This window comes from Neoarius graeffei, chromosome 10 (assembly GCF_027579695.1).
Source record: "Neoarius graeffei isolate fNeoGra1 chromosome 10, fNeoGra1.pri, whole genome shotgun sequence".
NCBI classification, from domain to species: domain Eukaryota; kingdom Metazoa; phylum Chordata; class Actinopteri; order Siluriformes; family Ariidae; genus Neoarius; species Neoarius graeffei.
The window spans coordinates 83,817,153-83,837,108 of NC_083578.1; the positions used below are offsets into that span (position 1 = coordinate 83,817,153).

At 41.2% G+C, this 19,956-nt stretch overlaps 1 protein-coding gene across 3 annotated transcripts in view; it reads right to left on the reverse strand.

The window, feature by feature from the left end:
• plxnb3 (plexin B3) overlaps positions 1 to 19,956 on the reverse strand; it is a 275,840-nt gene that overhangs the window by 68,875 nt on the left and 187,009 nt on the right. For all 3 annotated transcript variants that reach the window (XM_060932435.1, XM_060932436.1, XM_060932434.1), the window contains exons 7-11: positions 9,617 to 9,776; positions 8,907 to 9,015; positions 4,090 to 4,198; positions 1,138 to 1,263; positions 790 to 906 (exon numbers count right to left, since the gene is read on the reverse strand). In XM_060932435.1, coding sequence (XP_060788418.1) covers positions 790 to 906; positions 1,138 to 1,263; positions 4,090 to 4,198; positions 8,907 to 9,015; positions 9,617 to 9,776 — 621 coding nt within the window. The remainder of the gene's footprint in view (positions 1 to 789; positions 907 to 1,137; positions 1,264 to 4,089; positions 4,199 to 8,906; positions 9,016 to 9,616; positions 9,777 to 19,956) is intronic.

Consider the following 19,956-nt stretch of genomic DNA (forward strand, 5'->3'; position numbering starts at 1 on the left):
TGACGAGGCCCTCTCAAGACCTCGGTCATGGTATATATATTCTGACAACTTAGAGACTAAATATTTTTTTCAAATTCTGCCAAGGATGCCTTTCTTCTGCTGAGTCACTGATTTATGATAAAACTGTCAACCACAGGCTCACAAATGGTGCAACAGAAAAGTGTTCAACCTATTTATAGGAGATTACGAATTCGAAACACACAGCCATCCTTAACTGAGCCTAGACAGCAAAACTATTCTCAGGGTGGGAGGGATGGTGTTATTTTAAATTCCCTGTCGATCACAGTGACGCTAGCCAATCATGTGCGTCTCTACATGGTGCTTTCCTCTGAGTGTATTAAGCAGCCTTGTAATGCAGCATGAGTGGCACTGTGAAAAGGTGCGACTGGCTGGCTTTGTGTGATAGCCTTCACTCTTGCCCGCTGATAACCACTGTTGATCTTAATGTAACAAGGTTTGATCGCTAACTCAAGACGTGACCTCATTGTGGCTTCAGTTGTGTCTCTCGGATTCAATGGAGCACTGATTAAAGAAAACAAATCTCTAGAGAACAAGGTGACATTAAAAACTTAGAAAACGTAGTAGGAAGAACATTGCTTTGTTCTCACTTGTCCACATTTAGTCAAGTAAGATTAAAACTACTCAGGACAATTTATTTAAGAAGTTTGTACAGTAATAATAAGTGCAATAATGCCTGCTTGCCTGCTGCAACACACACCCTTCTGATGCAGGTTATTGAATGTGACGTGGGACTGAGGAAATGAAAGGCGTTTTTATCAACGCTGGTACCTTATGAGTGGCGCACTTGAACACATGGGTACCCGTCTCTTTGCTCCTGTCCAGGGTGGCGTGTAATAGCATCTCCTGGCCCTCAATTACCACCACACACACATAATCCTCGTCGCCCTGCACACATGGACACAACTCATTCTCACAATCCAATAACAGGTGCTCTCTCGAGTCTGATACCAATATCATGACTCATAACCTCAGTGGCCTTTCAAACACCCGCCGCCACGTAATGGTTTTTATAAAAGTATTTCCATAAAACAGAGACCGGATAATCAAGGAGACAACAGAACCAGGGTTTCTTAAGGAAAAAAAAAAAGAATATAATAAACAGAATTACTTTATCACCTTAAAGATGTCCAGGTTTTTGCCTTGTAATAACAGCTGTGTGTCAACTCCAACCGGAATCAAAGTGGAACTTTCCAAAGCCCATACGCACGGGCACGCATCTGCACCATGGGGTTCTGAGATCTCCTGTTACACACAACACAGCAAGCACAGGATTAGATTTTGCTCATCGATGATTAACAATCAAAGAAATATATGGACTTATAACAAAAAAAAAAAAAAAGTTATAGACTCTAATCCAAATGCCACCCTAAGCCATATAATCCTCCTCCTTGGTCCTATAAAATAATATGATGGGTTATGGGTAAGAGACTGCTAATGCTGGATTCACTAAAGAGAGCATTAACGTTGCATAGTGTGTTTGTAAGCTACAGTGAACTACTTAGGATGAGTCACAGTAATAACACCTGCAGAGGAAAACCTGATGGGACGGGTTTAAATAGGCAATATGGCAAAACTAAGACAGTATTACCAAATTACACGCATTTTTCACAAAACACGATACCAGGGTTCCCGCTGGTGCTAGTCACAGACGAACATAAGCCATCAGTGATGAAGAGAAAATTACTAGCGGTTGTCACAGTGACGAATGTATTTGTCATCGTTATCATTAACCTAAGTCATCTTTTCTAGAAATCCCTCCACAAATCCTTCCGTTTGCTGAAATCCAACCCCAGTGAAGAGACGGCAGGAAGCCAGAATGTAAACAATGAGTACATGCTTGTGACCAATAAAAACTGACTACGCATAATGACCAAATGAGGGCCAAGCTTTTGACCAATCGTGATACGCGTCTTCATCGACCTGGTGTGGTGGTGTAATTATCTTTGCCGTGAGCCGAACAATGGCGCAGTCTAAGCTGACAAAGTTTTTTGGGCGGGGCTTCTTCAAGCACTGAAGATGATTTAAGGGCTGAGGGGGAGGCACACTCAGAGCCCCTACCGTCCCCGAGCACATCAGACAGTGTCAGTAATACAGGGGTTGGTTAAAAAAGCGCCAAAGTAAAAGTGCTGTCAGCTGTGGCAAGTGACTGAAAGGAGCTATGTTTCAGAGGGCGTGGCGTGTTGAGTCCCCGTGGCGAAATCATGATAAAAAACGTGGTGTCATTCTGTGTTCGGTTCATAAATCGACGGGAAATTTGGATTCCTTCACTGTTGGTTGTTCCAAGACTCTTCTCGACTCTGAAGTAAAGGCTAAAAGGAGTCCTAATACCTCTTTTGAATAATTCCATGCTAAAATAACCTTCAGTAAGCTCAAACTAAAGAAGTTTATTTTGCCTTAATGGCGCACAGACTGCCCAAAATCAAGTCTTTCTTATTAGAGGCTGGAGTGGAGCCCAAATTTTATATGTAATGGAGAGGCCTGTACAAATATTTGAATTGTGCCAGTTTGGTTGGTATAAACCTGTATTAAGTCCACTTTGACGAGTCGGTAACTAAGAAAAAATACAGATTAAGTGGAAAAAAAAATAATGAAAAGTGAAGAATACTTCTTTGACTTGATTTTTCAAGGAAAAAAGTGCAGAATATTTTTCAGAACCCGGGGGAACGCTGCAGTACATACTGAATATTTTGTCTGCTAAGGATTTTAAAGTGCCATTCCACCATTGGATGTATTCTTTGGCATAAAATACAATATATTTTATGACAACATGACTAGACAGAGAAATCTTTTAGCTTCAAAATGATATATCAAACATAATTTTTTGACAACGACAAGTATATTAATTTTCCTACCCTTTTAATTTCCGCGCGGTAGTGAAACGTGATGTCATCGGCAGGTTCCCCTTCTTGTGTACCACGTGTCGGTCTATTTTTAGACCAGGAAACCCCCAAAGTGAGAGAGTCATTTCTCCTCGTATATGGGGGCCAAAAAAATTGCGAAAAATTTTGAGTTAATCTTTCAGTTAGCTAGATTTATTGGTATTAGCTAGATTTATTGGTATTATTTTTATCGCGTTCTATCCGCCATTGCTGATAATATGTGCCACGTCACAGGTCACGTGGTACACAAGAAGGGGAACCTGCCGATGACATCACGCGCGGAAATTAAAAGGGTAGGTGACTTTGGTCGCAAAATTAATATACTTGTCGTTGTCAAAAAATTATGTTTGATATATCATTTTGAAGCTAAAAGATTTCTCTATCTAGTGATACCATTTATATATGTTGTCAAAATATATTGTATTTTATGCCAAAGAATACATCCAATGGTGGAATGGCACTTTAAGAGTCAATACAAAAGCAAAACAGTGGAAAAAAAAGATGCCACAGAAAATTTTTTCCCCCAGTGTTTACAAAAATAAATAAATAAAATCTGACAAACAGTTTTAATTCAAACCAATTCAAAAGTACAGAAAAACCCCAATGTTTTTTAAACAGCATAAAGCCAATGGATGTTCATAACACGATCTGTATGACTCGGCTTAATTCCTTTTTTATTCTTGTCCTGATGATACCTGGAACTCAGTCAGCAAAGGATATAACTTTTACATTCACTCAACAGTGGTGGATATCGGATGGTTCTATGGAATAAACAAACTTCTTGTGACTCACTGGAGATGTTCCTGGCTGCGTACTAAAAATGATTTGCCCTCTAGACAGTCATAAAACAATGCTATGTACTACCCTGACTAGTTTGTGGGAAGGAAAACATTGAAATTTCGACTTGAAAACATTGCCATTAAGTTTTTATGAGCTACTTTCATGCGCAAATACTTATCTGGATGACCACTTTTACTTCCAATTGAAACTTTTGCTTTTTAAAAAAATAACAGTACATTTTTTAAGTGATTTTGGCCACATTTGCTCAATGCTGTATTAGAGTAAAGTAAAAGAGAAAAGAAAGACGCAGGAAGTGACAGAAACCAAAAGGGGGTCAAAAAAACCAACAACCACGAACCTAAAACAATAAACAGAGCCCGACACAGACGAAAACAAAAAGAAATCTTACTCTGCTGTTGTAGATGATGTGTTGCTGCGGGCAACTGTGGTTGTGAGTGCAGAGTTCATCTCGAGCGCACCAGCGACACGGCCACTCGCTGCTCACACACGCCATGCACCTGCAGTGAGAGGGATGATATTACACACGAGCAAATTCGCAAACATCTGTCACGCACCTGAAGCAAGAGCGAACCCATTTACATACAGATGCACGTCGTGCACCCGCAGCGCTGGCTATCCGATTACGCTTTTAAACACAAGAAAATGACTGGTGTCAAATAATCTCCTTGAGTTATATTTACTCTTTTAGAGCTAAATATGATCCAGTTTACCTCTAGGACATCATTCAATACTGGGGATCTGATACACACAAACACATGGCAAGGACAGTGAGTATGGAGGATGATCTGTTTTGGTTCATAACCTACAGTGAGCTATAAGTGGGTGTGTGCGTGACTAATTGGTTGCTGTTCAAGTTTCTTAATTTAGTAAGCATAAGACTTCATTCTTCAGCCTAATCTTCCTGCACTGAGGAAAAAAACTGAAATATTGGCAGTCTAAATGCAAAAAAACTATTCTTGAACACTTTCTTGAATTATGAAGTCTTCAATCAGATGTAGAATTTATTAATTCACTCATTCATCTTCAGTAAGCGCTGTATCGTAGTCAGGGTGATGGTGGAGTCAGAGCTTATCCCAGGTACACTGAGGTGGGAACACACCCTGGACAGACCCAGGGCACCACACACCCATTCATACGCTCATTCACACCTAGGAGCAATTAAGATGTGGGTGGAAACTAGTCTGGTTAACACCAGACCATATCACAAGTGAAATATGATCTGGAATCCGCCTATTGAATTTCTCGTAGGGGAGGTGTGGTTTACGATTGTCAACGGCCGTTTATTGGACGTTGCGAATGTCTATCATTTGGCGTATACGTAGCCCATGGCCAATCATGGCAGTTGTACCAGGTGACGTAGTTAGAGTGACGAAGAAGACGAAGAGGCGCTGTTCTTTTTTTTAAAACAAACTTTCGCTCTAAACTATTCAGAGCAGTGTCTAAGGCTTGATCGAAAGTTTGGTTCGTATCGCTCTCCGCCATGTTAAATGTGATCCGTAAACAGTCCCAAATAAACTACAAGCTTCCGTTTGTCGAGTAGTATGCGTCACCGTCTTTCCACCCCTCCCCGCTCTCTGATTGGCTCCCTAACTCAGGCGAGCCTTTAGACCATAGTTTCCATGCTGTCTTTTCAGATCGGAACGATTGTGCAAAGCAGCATGGGATTTCCCAGGCTAGGTGGAAACTGGAGAACCCAGAAGAAACCCACAAAAGACACACAGACAGGAGACCAAAGCTGGAACTATTAGGTGTATCTGGATAATTCTTCAATTTAAAAATAGGACTGCTTAAAAAAAATAAATAAAAGGAAAATATGTTGTCATGTTCAATGCAGTTGCATATTTTCAGGGCGAGTTGAAATTCAATAATTACACTTAAGGCGACGATACACGGGGTAACTTTTTGGGCAATGTTGCCGGTGACGGGCAACCAGGTGAGACACAGGGCAACTAATTAGGGCAACAGACAATTGGCAACGACCAATCAGATAAGAGCAAATCTATTGCTAGGGAGACACGCACCGCAAAGACGGACACTGAAACATTTGCAGCTGTCACTTTTGTCTTGGCTTCAGCTTTTATTTATTTCGCTCGAGTAAGTATCACTTCTGGAACAAGACTGAACAGATGCTCTGGGCAAAAGATTATTTGCCATTATTTTATCATTTAAAAGTCAAAATAACCACATTATTCTGTTAATCATAAACACTTTTTAAATCTCTTTAAAAATGCTACTAGCCTCAATCCCATATGCTATATAACTAATAACTGACAGATACATCACAGAAACATAATGGCGAAAACATAATCGTTTAATTCTCATCTCAGCAAAAAAGAAAAAAGGACATGGAGCAGGAGATGCTGCTGAGGAGGAAAAGGGGCTGACAGAGCTCCTGAAAGGCTTTCTTTCTTTTTTAGATCCCGAAGTTTGTACTGTTTTGACCTCGGGTTCCACAAGTAGCCATGCTCTGTATGTGAATTAGATCAGACGGTAAGTTGGACAATCTCTATTACAACTCATAAAAAAAAAAAAAAAAGAGCTGCCCATCACTTAACATGATGCAAGAGAGCTAATGTTATCCCTACATAGCTAGCGATAATGTTCAACTAACTATGCTAGCAAAAACCACCGTTAGTTAGTTAAATCCCATTCAGTCTCTATGGAGCGGTGGTTAGCTAACGGCAGTTTACACCTAGATGAAATAAATCGATGGCTTAATTACAATCTGAGCACGTAAAAATAGATGTCTGTTGGTTTTCTAAGCATTCGATGAGGTAAAATCACCACTTTGGGTTTACACAGAACAACTTACCGGCAATTTCGCTCCACTGCCATTGAGACGCCGCCATCTTTGTTGAAAATTTCAGGAGCTCTCAGGTGGTCATGTGTTTCACTGCGAGCACTCTGATAGGATGATCTTAAAAAGTTGCCCAAAATGATCAAAATCGTTCAGATAGAAATTATGTTGCCTAATCTCAATGGGGGCGGCACGGTGGTGTAGTGGTTAGTGCTGTCACCTCACAGCAAGAAGGTTCTGGGTTCGAGCCCAGCGGTTGGTGGGGGCCTTTCTGTATGGAGTTTGCATGTTGTCTGCGTGGGTTTCCTCCGGGTGCTCCGGTTTCCCCCCACAGTCCAAAGACATGCAGGTTAGGTTAATTGGTGGCTCTAAATTGACCATACAGTGGTGCTTGAAAGTTTGTGACCCCTTTAGAATTTTCTATATTTCTGCATAAATATGACCTAAAACATCATCAGATTTTCACACAAGTCCTAAAAGTAGATAAAGAGAACCCAGTTAAACAAATGAGACAGAAATATGATACTGGGTCATTTATTTATTGAGGAAAATGATCCAATATTACATATCTGTGAGTGGCAAAAAGTATGTGAACCTTTGTTTTCAGTATCTGGTGTGACCCCCTTGTGCAGCAATAACTGCAACTAAACGTTTGAGGTAACTGTTGATCAGTCCTGCACACCGGCTTGGAAGAATTTTAGCCCATTCCTCCGTACAGAACAGCTTCAACTCTGGGATGTTGGTGGGTTTCCTCATATGAACTGCTCACTTCAGGTCCTTCCACAACATTTCGATTGGATTAAAGGTCAGGACTTTGACTTGGCCATTCCAAAACATTAACTTTATTCTTCTTTAACCATTCTTTGGTAGAGCGACTTGTGTGCTTAGGGTCATTGTCTTGCTGCATGACCCACCTTCTCTTGAGATTCAGTTCATGGACAGATGTCCTGACATTTTCCTTTAGAATTCGCTGGTATAATTCAGAATTCATTGTTGCATCAACGTTGGCAAGCCGTCCTGGCCCAGATGCAGCAAAACAGGCCCAAACCATGATACTACCACCACCATGTTTCACAGATGGGATAAGGTTCTTATGCTGGAATGCAGTGTTTTCCTTTCTCCAAACATAACGCTTCTCATTTAAACCAAAAAGTTCTATTTTGGTCTCATCCGTCCACAAAACATTTTTCCAACAGCCTTCTGGCTTGTCCACGTGATCTTTAGCAAACTGCAGACGAGCAGCAATGGTTTTTTTGGAGAGCAGTGGCTTTCTCCTTGCAACCCTGCCATGCACACCATTGTTGTTCAGTGTTCTCCTGATGGTGGACTCATGAACATTAACATTAGCCAATGTGAGAATGGCCTTCAGTTGCTTAGAAGTTACCCTGGGGTCCTTTGTGACCTCACCGGCTATTACACGCCTTGCTCTTGGAGTGATCTTTGTTGGTCGACCACTCCTGGGGAGGGTAACAGTGGTCTTGAATTTCCTTCATTTGTACACAATCTGTCTGACTGTGGATTGGAGGAGTCCAAACTCTTCAGAGATGGTTTTGTAACCTTTTCCAGCCTGATGAGCATCAACAACGCTTTTTCTGAGCTCCTCAGAAATCTCCTTTGTTCGTGCCATGATACACTTCCACAAACATGTGTTGTGAAGATCAGACTTTGATAGATCCCTGTTCTTTAAATAAAACAGGGTGCCCACTCACACCTGATTGTCATCCCATTGATTGAAAACACCTGACTCTAATTTCACCTTCAAATTAACTGCTAACCCTAGAGGTTCACATACTTTTGCCACTCACAGATATGTAATATTGGATCATTTTCCTCAATAAATAAATGACCAAGTATTATATTTCTGCCTCATTTGTTTAACTGGGTTCTCTTTATCTACTTTTAGGACTTGTGTGAAAATCTGATGATGTTTTAGGTCATATTTATGCAGAAATATAGAAAATTCTAAAGGGGTCACAAACTTTCAAGCACCACTGTATGTGTGTGTGTGTGTGTGTGTGTGTGTGTGTGAATGGCTGAGAGGAGAAAAGTTCTATAATAATCCAGTAGAAGGCAACAGGAAACCACTACTGTAATGTTCCTGAGACACTCTGATGGCTGAAGCTGTCAGAGTGGCCATGTCACTGTAGTGATATGCCAAAATGGATGGAATCTCAATGGGAAAGTGTCGAAGCGCAATTGCCCGGCAATACTGCCCAAAAAGCTGCCCCGTGTATCATCACCTTTATGCTTCCGTTATAACTACATCAGAGTTTCGTGTTCTTTTCTCAGTACAGGCAAACATGTCAAAATTCTTATCTGCAGTAAGTAAGTTTGCATAAACATTAGATATGATAAATAGATTAGAGTCAGTATCATCAGTGTGTGTGTGTGTTTGTGTGTGTGCTTACGGCGAAGTGGCATTGAGCCTGCCCACAGCTCTGCAGTCATAAAAAGTGATATTTGTGTCAGAGACGGTAACGTTTCCATACATCAGCGCTAGCCTGATAGTCATGTGATCTAGAGAACAAAAAGAGAGAACATCTTACAATCAGAGCAGTCCACAAAACCACAGACAATTACTAAGCAACTAAAAGAACTGACTGAACATCTGACCTCAAACTATAGACCACTAATACCATTTCACTATTCTAACACAGCTGATGACGGGTTTCATAATAAGCGGATGAGTCAAGGGTGTTACAGCGGGGGGGGGGAGCACTAAGCTTTTCAGACTATCAACATGACTTCTATCAACATGATGACATAGATGTCTACAGGCATGCAGGGAATCGCTGTTTGCTAAACTCTATCACTGAAATCTCAGCCTGTGATGTTTACTGCTTAAACATGCCTTCTGGAAATTCTTTTCTCTGAGGAATCCATTAAAGATGGAGTGATATCGCAGGTTGTGGGGTTTTTTTTTTGTGCTTCGGTTGCTTGCGTAGTTATTTATTTTTAACATGAATTTAGACCTCTATCTACGGAAATGCCTCATTTCCATGGCATATCCTGTTTAAAAAAAAAAATTATTCCCCCGTGTGAATTTGCATGTTCACGGACCAACAGCTGGCTTTCGGGCTGAAATTACTTTGGTAAGAAGAACGGCAAAACCACTCACCACTGCCTGCTGGACTCGGGGGGAGGAGCATAGGTGGTGGTGATTGACAGGTGATTCTGTTGCTCTCCACAATAGCAGGTTCAGCAGGCAAAGTCCCAAATGCACAAGACAGAGACTCATTCTTAGACAGCGCTGGCAATGGCAGCACCATGAAAGAAACCTGTGAGAAAGGAGGAAGGCAAAAAAAACAAAACAAAACCAAACCCCGTGTTTTTATTTTAGCAAAGAAGGTTGCCAAGACTGCAGCAGGGAATACGAAGCAGAAATGTAGCCAGTCGTTGTTTTCTTTTTCTGTGAAAAGCCAGAAATTTTTTCACTGTGACTGCTTCCATGGTGGCACACGAATGCAAGGTATTCAGATATTCGGTGTGTTGTCAGGCTGCCGCATTCAGCTGGGTGTGTGTAATGAGTAAATTGGGGTGTGCTGAGGCAGATTACATGTCAGACTGTCTCACGCTGACTGACAACTAATTCCATAACTGCTCATTACACTGACTCCGGTCAAAACACTGACACAGTTTACACTCTTTAAAAAGAATACTTTTGGGGCATTTTAGTAAATGTGGTGTCAGTTATTCCACGCTGAAGAGATGTGCGCATGTGGGTGCTGAGATGTGAAACTTGAAATTAAATGTCAAGGGATACACTAATGCAGGAAAGTGGATTTAATTGAACTTCTTACCACAGTGGTGTCAAAGTTTAGTGTTCACAAAACATGACAAACAAACAAGACAAAAGTACTGGAGCAGCAAAGTTGTATAAATATTTCTCAGTACTGAATAAAAAGGAAGTACTTGATTACATGGCTTCACAAAAAGACAAATATTTAGAATAGTGCTGTCAAAAATGTCGCGTTATTAACGCGTTAACTTGACTTAATTTTAATGGCGATAATTTTTTTATCGCGAGATTAACGCTCTGTGACATGATGTAGGTTTTTCATAAGCTTTTGAACAGAGGAACAGAGACTTTGCTTAGAAAACCGATAGCAGCTAGACTGTAATGCCACGCCCCGCACAGCCAGAGTCCTCTGCCCTCCTCCCCCAAAGAACCAGCGCGGGCAGGGCGCGCTAGTAGAGATGGGATTTATGGCTCTTTGATGGGATCCGCATCTTTGTGATCCGTTCTTTGAAAAGAGCCGTTCAAAAGACTGGCTAATTTGGCTCTTTTTAAATATTTATTCAGTTTTAAGAAGACAGCGTCTAAAGAAGCCAGATCCCTCTGAACTGTAAACTCAAGGCTATCCCAGAAATCCTTCCTGTAATATGCAAATTTGGCCGCCTCTGATTGGACAGCGCGACGCATCAACAGGCAGAAAGTGTAAAAGTACAAAATGTGTTAAGTGAGCTGAAACAGTAAAGATCAGATTCAATGCAATATTTATCAACGAACAACTTAAACTTAATATAATAGTGTACTTTATATTATAATCAAGCATGTCAAGGCTACCGTCACTGTGTAATCTATCTCTCTGCTTAGAGTTGTAGACACTCAAGCAGTAGATCACTTCACTCATGGTTCTCCTGCTAGCCCCGCGCCGGTGCTCGGCTTAGGTTTCACTTTGTAGTGGCTGTGTCAAGACGTGTTATGTTTTGCAATAAAAAAAAAACAAAAAAACACTGGTACAAAGCAAGCCCATTCACTTTTTTATGCTGATAAGAGAATTACAATGGTTTTTTTTATGTGACAAAAATGTGCGATTAAATTGCGATTAATCGCGAGTTAACTATGACAGTCGCGACATTAATCGCGATTAAATATTTTAATCACTTGACAGCACTAATTTAGAATTATTACACATACAGGACACTTTTTCCATTGAATCGAAGCATGTTTTCTATTCCCTTCTAGTGGGTTTCATTCATTTGGCTCGATAGCATGCAATATTGTTAGCATATCGCTTATTGTACATGCATTACGTCACTCTATCCAATGGAGAATGAGCGTGCAATATTGTTACAATATTGCACATTGTCAAGACAACATGACGTCACATGTCGAAGACGTAAAACTTCCGTGCTAGCAAGCGACTGTGACAATTTGCAAACAAACATGGCTGACAGGTTTGCTTCATTAAAAATGGAAGATTTTGAGAGAATTTTGGCTGCCAGGTAGCTCCGTTGTGTTGTCAATGTTGATTTAAAAAGTAACTAAGTAAATTACATAGGGAAATTAATACTTAAGTATGAGTGAAAAATACTGTGGCGAGCGTGCGTGGAAGAAGAGTCTGGAGACCGAAATCTTAGTTTCTTGATCATTAGCCTGTGCGAGTATCTCTCGGTAGCACTGGCTTGACTGCGCTAGCATTGGCCTTTGCTAACACCACTGCTGAAGGCTACATCGGCTGGAAAGAAAGAAAGAAAAAGAAAGCATAACTTTATTCATCACACACTTGTGACATTTCATCTCTGCATTTAACCCATCTGAAGCAGTGAACACACACATGCGAGCAATAAGCACACACACATACCCAGAGCAGTGGGCAGCCATGCTAACAGCGCCCGGGGAACAGTTGGGAGTTAGGTGCCTCGCTCAAGGGCACCTCAGCCCAAGGCCGTCCCATATTAACCTAACCGCATGTCTTTGGACTGTGGGGGAAACCGGAGCACCCGGAGGAAACCTACGCAGACACGGGGAGAACACGCAAACTCCACACAGAAAGGCCCTCGCTGGCCACGAACCCAGAACCTTCTTGCTGTGAGGCGACCGTGCTAACCACTACACCACCGTGCCGCCCAGGCCCAGAAGGTAACTGGACTGCCATGCTAACAGCACCAAATCACCACTGGCCTTCACTAACACCACTGCTGAAGGCTACATCAGCTGGAAGGTAACTGGACTGCCACGCTAACAGCACTGAGTCACGGGTAAGCTAGCACTGGCCTTCGAGAATGCTAATATGAAGAGAATGTGTATGTATTATAATAATACTAATACTAATAATAATGGCTGGATTTTTATGATCTATCAGATATATTCCATTCAGCTAGCATGATATTGAACTCGTCTTCGACTCGTTCAGTATCATGCTAGCTGAATGGAATATATCTGATATATCACTCAACGTGGGTGGCACGGTGGTGTAGTGGTTAGCGCTGTCGCCTGACAGCAAGAAGGTCCGGGTTCGAGCCCCGTGGCCGGCGAGTGCCTTTCTGTGCGGAGTTTGCATGTTCTCCCCGTGTCCGCGTGGGTTTCCTCCGGGTGCTCCAGTTTCCCCCACAGTCCAAAGACATGCAGGTTAGGTTAACTGGTGACTCTAAATTGACCATAGGTGTGAATGAGAGTGTGAATGGTTGTCTGTGTCTATGTGTCAGCCCTGTGATGACCTGGCGACTTGTCCAGGGTGTACCCCGCCTTTCGCCCGTAGTCAGCTGGGATAGGCTCCAGCTTGCCTGCAACCCTGTAGAACAGGATAAAGCGGCTACAGATAATGAGATGAGATGAGATACCACTCAACGCCAGCCAATATTATTTAAATGTCACAGGTTTAATCTTTCTTGTTTCAGACGTTAGTCCTTCTCAGACAGGAATAATTACATGACAATATGTGAAAATGCCAGCTTTTACCAGTGCAACCTAGAGATTTATTTTATCTTTATATCCAGTGTCTGGGTTTCTCTCACCCTACCAATAAGAGTACATGCGATAGAGCCCTGCACTCCCGCGGGACCCGCCGCAAAGCAGTGCGGCGTGGGACAAATTTTGAAAGCTAATCGAGGGCGCGACCGGAAGTGCACATATGCGGGCGCGGGCGGGAGCGGTGATAAGCTGCAGTCCTGCTAACTAAAAACGTATTTGAAATAAAATTTATAAATTATTAATTGATGTCTATCATATATAATTTGTGCTGGACATTTTATTTGGCATTAATATAAACATTTTAAGATGCCTAAATTTGCAGAGAGAGTCAGATTGCCAGATTGAGTGAGGAATGGCATCTTAAATTTGCCAATGATCACTCTAATGACTCACCGTTCACACCCAGCTAGCAAGAGAACCATGAGTGAAGTGATCTACTGCTTGAGTTAATCTACAACTCTAATCAGAGAGACAGGTTACACAGTGACGGTAGGCTTTACTCAATGCTATCCCAGAAATCCTTCCTGTAATATGCAAATATGGCTGTCCAATCAGAGGTGGCCAAATTTGCATATTACAGGAAGGATTTCTGGGATAGCATTGAGTCAAGCCTACCGTCACTGTGTAACCTGTCTCTCTGATTAGAGTTGTTCACTCATGGTTCTCTTGCTAGCTCTGCTTTGCAATAAAAAAAAATAAAATAAAAAAAAAAAAACATTGGTACAAAGCAAGCCCATTCACTTTTTTTATGCTGATCAGAGAATTACAATGGCTTCTCATGTGACAAAAATGTGCGATTTGCTATTAAATATTTTAATCGCTTGACAGCACATTATTATTATTATTAGAGACACTACATGCTGAATTCAGAAACAAGGTAAATAATAACAAACGTGAACGTGAGCTGTAGTTATTTATGCTCAAATCCACTCAAAGTAGGGGGCGGGGCACCATCACGCTGTGTCAAGACAAGAACTTTCCTGAGAAATAACGCGAACGTCTGCATCATGCAGGATTTGCGGGCGGGAGCGGGACAAAATATGGCAGGCGTGGGCGGGAGCGGGACTAAAAATCATAATTCTTTGTGGGCGCGGGCGGGAGCGGGACTGAAAATCATAATTCTTTGCGGGCGGGAGTGGGCCTGCACAATGCGGGCGCGGGCGGGACTGAAAAATCCGACCCGCGGAGACCTCTAACATGCGACTCCCTTTTCTGTGATTTTATAAGAAGAGACGGCATTGGAGGACGTTTTGCACACCACAACACGCTAATAATTTTGCTATCTGTGTTTGGGAATCATTTTAAACACCTGTTAATCACAAAATAATTAACGTTCTAAAAGTCTCTGAAAACACATAGTTGCTACGTGCCACATCACTTCTTCTCCATCATGCCTTCACTGACAGCCCATTAAATGGAAAAAATAAAGCCAATCAAAAGAATGCGATACTGCAAGCTGATTAGACTGTTATAATGTCGGCTCTGAAGATAAAGATCTCACTTCATGCTCGCATGACCGCAGTGTTCTATAAATAAATCGTTAATCTTATCATGGGATCGTGTTACCATTTGTGTTAGGATGATCTTATGTTGCCGTGAAGTGCTGGAACACAAGGAGGAACCATGGAATATTTTATTACAGAAATTAATGCTGACTGAATAGGAATATACAGTACCAGTTAAAAGTTTGTACCCCCCCTACTCTACTCATTCATAGGTTTTTCTGTATTGTGACGATTTTCTACATCGCAGAACAATACCGAAGACATCAAAACTATGAAATAGCATACGGAACATATATGGAATTATGTGGTAAACAAAAAAAAAAAAAAGTGTTGAAAAGAACAAAAAAGTTGAGATTTTAGACTCTTTAAAGTATCCAGCATTTACCTTGATGATGCTTTGCACACTATCTTAACCAGATTTATGAGGTAGTCACCTGAAATGCTTTTCAATTAACAGGCGTGCCTCGTCAAAAGTTAATTAGTGGACGAGCTTATTGCCTCCTTAATGCGTTTGAACTCAAACAGTAAATAGGAAATTATAAAAACACAGTAAATAGCCCTATTCAACACCATAAATGTAGTAATCCATACAGTATTATGTCAAGAACCAAACAACTAAGTCAAGAGAAACGACATCCATGATTACTTTAAGACATGAAGCGTCTTTTAATTCTCATCTCATCTCATTATCTCTAGCCGCTTTATCCTTCTACAGGGTCGCAGGCAAGCTGGAGCCTATCCCAGCTGACTACGGGCGAAAGGCGGGGTACACCCTGGACAAGTCGCCAGGTCATCACAGGGCTGACACATAGACACAGACAACCATTCACACTCACATTCACACCTACGGTCAATTTAGAGTCACTAGTTAACCTAACCTGCATGTCTTTGGACTGTGGGGGAAACCGGAGCACCCGGAGGAAACCCACGCGGACACGGGGAGAACATGCAAACTCCGCACAGAAAGGCCCTCGCCGGCCCCGGGGCTCGAACCCAGGACCTTCTTGCTGTGAGGCGACAGCGCTGACCACTACACCACCGTGCCGCCCGCGTCTTTTAATTAATAAAAATAAAGAAAAACCATTGAATTATAACATGTGTCTAAACTTTTGACTTGTACTGTACTACTGTACAAAGATACTTTTTGTTCTCTTTGGTATTTCAAGAGAATGAGAGTTACGCAGATGTTTCATCAGACCAGCATTTTGTCAGTGGGATGAAACTCTATTAAGGCTGCTTCTCAGCTTCTAAGTTATTTGAGAGAGAGAGAGAGAGAGAGAGAGAGAGATTTTTTTCTTTTTAAAACTAGAAATATTGAGCTAACACACCAGCCTCAATTGTCAATGTGGGCCATTTTCTTTCATCATCACACTGAAGAAAAATCACTTGTCCTGCTGCCTGGTGCGGCGTACGTGCTATCACTAAGTCGATAGATCGGTTTTCTCAACGTCTTTTCTTCAGAAGGGTAAAAATCTCACAAGTATTTGATGGCTCCGGTAGGAGCAACAGATTGAACTGCTCTCAAAGTCTATCATCATTTTAGATGTTATTGTAAGTAAGGGTCCCTCCCACGACCCCCAAAGAAATCTCTTGAAATTGAAAACACTGTACTATCTGGATGATATTGTGGTCCATGTATGTTTCGCTCATTTCATTTCAAAATGACTATCGAAAAACAAGGAAGCGTTTTTATTTTATATTTGTTTTTCTTGCCGCATACAATGTTTGGAAATAAAATATGGACTCTTTCTTTCCACCACAGAAGTCTAGAAATCAAATATTCATGAATCCGAATATAAAAAAAAAAGCCTACTGCAGTACATTTCAGCATGAATAAAGTGAACTTGGAAGTACAATAAAACTGTTTTACACACTCTTTACTCAGGAACTGGCTTCTATTTTAATTAAAAACATGACAAACATGAGATCTCTGATCGCAGAAATAGATTTTGGATGATTATAATATTCATAATATTCATATATAATCATCCACGCCGTCTTCCTTTTCTACCATCAGCCTCTTGTTATTTTTAAAAAGCACGCTGTCATCCGTATCAGGCGCTAACGCCGATCTTTAATCGACTTTCCTTGACACTAAGTGCTCATTAACTGCTGATACACTTCCGTGTCATTCAAGTTCATTCATTAATTTTAGCCTTGTAATGAATCTGTAATGATGAAAAACACGCAAAGGAGAAATCTGACAGCTTTCTATAGGAGTTATTATTTTAAAAAAGGCAAACATCTCTTTTTCATATTTGAAAAATGAATCATGCAATGTATGCAGACTCTTCAAAAAAAAAAAAAAACCCTAATACACCATTTATCAAACGTTTTCAATACACTGTTTTTTCCCCCCCTTCTCGTTCAAATCACTATTGTTTGCGGTGCAAGACAAGGCCAGAACGCTCAGTGTGAATTGGAACAGTCGTGTAAGCCACCTGGTCTGAGCTCAAAGTGCAGCAGCATCCATCAAACGTGACAGTTATTATTATACACTTAGAGCAGGTAAACAGCAACTGGCTGCATTCGGCATCGCACTCAGCCTCTCTCGTTTCCACGAAAGTCCCTGCTGTGTTAAAAGGCACCATGCTATTTCTCTGTCAGTGTCGTCAATCAGCAATTTGCCAACAAATGCATTAAGATCATTAACCACAATGCTGCAGACGTACCTCGGAATCCCAGCACAGTAGAAATAACTAGAATGGTACGTTTCCTCTGCTGAGGGGTTAATTTCAGTCTCTTTGCACTCCTAGCAGACTGTTTTTACCCTGATAAACAAACTTTTCTACTGCATTGCCTGAAAGACCGGCTGTAATAACATTTTATGAGATTGTATGAATACGAATGTTGATACCAAACTGAAATTAGTGATAAGTGAATGGAGCTTATCTACTAGCCTAGGCAGTGCCAGTTTTGTGTTTCCGATACTGACGGCCTTGTAGCTGCCCGTTCCACAATACAGCAGTGTTTAACCTTATCTACACAGTGCCAGCGTGAGTCCACGCTCAGCCTCCAACCACTCAGCAACACCCATAATCCAACTCATTCAATTCATCTGTCTGGCAGCAGATGCTTTTTTGGTCCCTGAGATCAGTGTGTAGAAATACAAGCTTTGGTAAAAACCCAAGTAATATCCAGGCAGCGCTTTCTGAATAGAGAATTAAGAAGGAAACATAAAACTAATGATGAAAAGGACTGCATGATACCAGAATATTTTCAGTAGTGAGCAGCTAATTTTGCATGCAGCCTAACAATCTGACTGATAGCTCATACATCATAAACAGCCTTTACATGTACACCCGGATTTCTCCAGGTACAAGCTCGTTATATAATATATATCGTTATATTGTAAATCTCTAACTACTGTAGCTTAGCTGACTCTCTGCCACAACTTGGAGCAACTGCAAGATATACTGTAGCTACATTGCATTCTGGGACATGGCTGCTAAACACTAACTCACAGGAATAACAAAAATACAGCAATCAGCCAACAAATTAGCACCAGAATCACGAAACACATCACAAATACTTCAATACAAAGCTATATCACCAAAAGTTTGTGGACACCTGACCACCACACCCATACACGACCCTTGCCCGAACACAGTTGTAAAGAATGTCTTTGTATGCTGCAGTATTACAGTTTCCCTTCACTGGAACTAAGAAGTCCCAACCTGTTCCAACATGACAATGCTCCTGTGCACAAAGCAAAGCTCCATGGACACATGGTATGCTAAGGATAGAGTGGAAGAACTCAAAAGTCCTGACAGAGCCCTGACTGAACTCAACCCCACTGAACACCTTTGGGATGAACTGGAACACTGACTGCACCCCAGACCTCCTAACCCAACAGGACCTCACTAAAGGCCCAGTCCCACAATACTGTTAACTGTACCTATAACTACAACTGTAATGATAACTATAAATAAATCGGTCCCCTGCAGTTTATGTGGTCGGTGCTCACACCAGACCGATAACAATCCCTACATCCCAGTCCTGGGTTTATCCGTATCGGTGAGATTACTTCTGGAGCGATTTTTCCAGGCCTGGACCTGATCCGATAAAACATCTGACCAATCAGGTAACTGTTTACATGTGACGTCGTCTGAGCACATGCCATTTTCCCTCGGGCATCTTTGTACATCCTTGTTGCATCTTGAAGTTACAGAATACGGATTCACGGAAAATAAAAAACACAATACAAAGCATGGATCTTTTATTCACGGGTATGTGATTATTTTCCATGAAATATCAATAGTAAATTAATAAAGTAAACATATAAATGCAGGTAAAATATTTTAATTATGAACTTCGGCAGTCCAAACATTTAATTGCTTTAGACTTCTTAATTTTTTTTTATCCGTGATGGATCATCTGTATGAAATCAATAACCAATCTGTAATATGCTGAAACGTCCGTGACCAATCTGTAAATTATTAGCAACTGTATTAAAATCCGTAACCACTCCTTATTTTTTTCGCGATCCAAATCCTGCGCTCTGATTGGCTGAAGAGCGGGTCCGTATCCTACGATACAGACCCCAGTGACGGACCCCGGTTACGGACCTCTGGCGACTCGCTCGTTCACAACAACAAACATAGTAGCATTTTTTGTCAACATTTATCTTTTTTTTTTTTTTTAAAATAAGATTATTATCAAAAATCTTAATTTTTGCCAGCATTTCTCAGGAGAACAGCATTAATTTTACAGCATGGATAGCGATAACGACAGTGTTCACAGCGAAAGCGAGTTTTACTACCCTGAGGAAGAAGAAATAAAAGAAAACATTTCAGGAGAAAGCTAAAAACCTGTAATTTGCTAACACCGAGCAAAAACATGGCTGAATGACTCAATTTTGTATAAATAGGGGACTACATAGGCGGCAAAATGTAGTTTTTTTCCTGCCATGGAAGTGCACTTGTATACCGAGGAGGAAGCAATTTGCATTACAGCCGTGAATGAGGATTCAAAATGGCGGCTCGCCTAGGCTCCGTTTTCCCTTTCGGGCGCTCTCGTTTTCTGTTAGAATTTGGTAAAGGAAAAAAATAAATATATTATTTACCAGCTTAAGGTCGGTCCGTATGGTGAAATACCGTGACCTTGGCCCTGAATACTGACCTCAGCCCAGAGAGCCTCGCTCAGTACTTTCAAGACCTCGGTCACGGTATTTCACCATACGGACCTCCCAGCTGGTAAATAACATATGTATTTTGTATCCTTTTTTATTATATTTCCGTAATCCGTGACCTATCC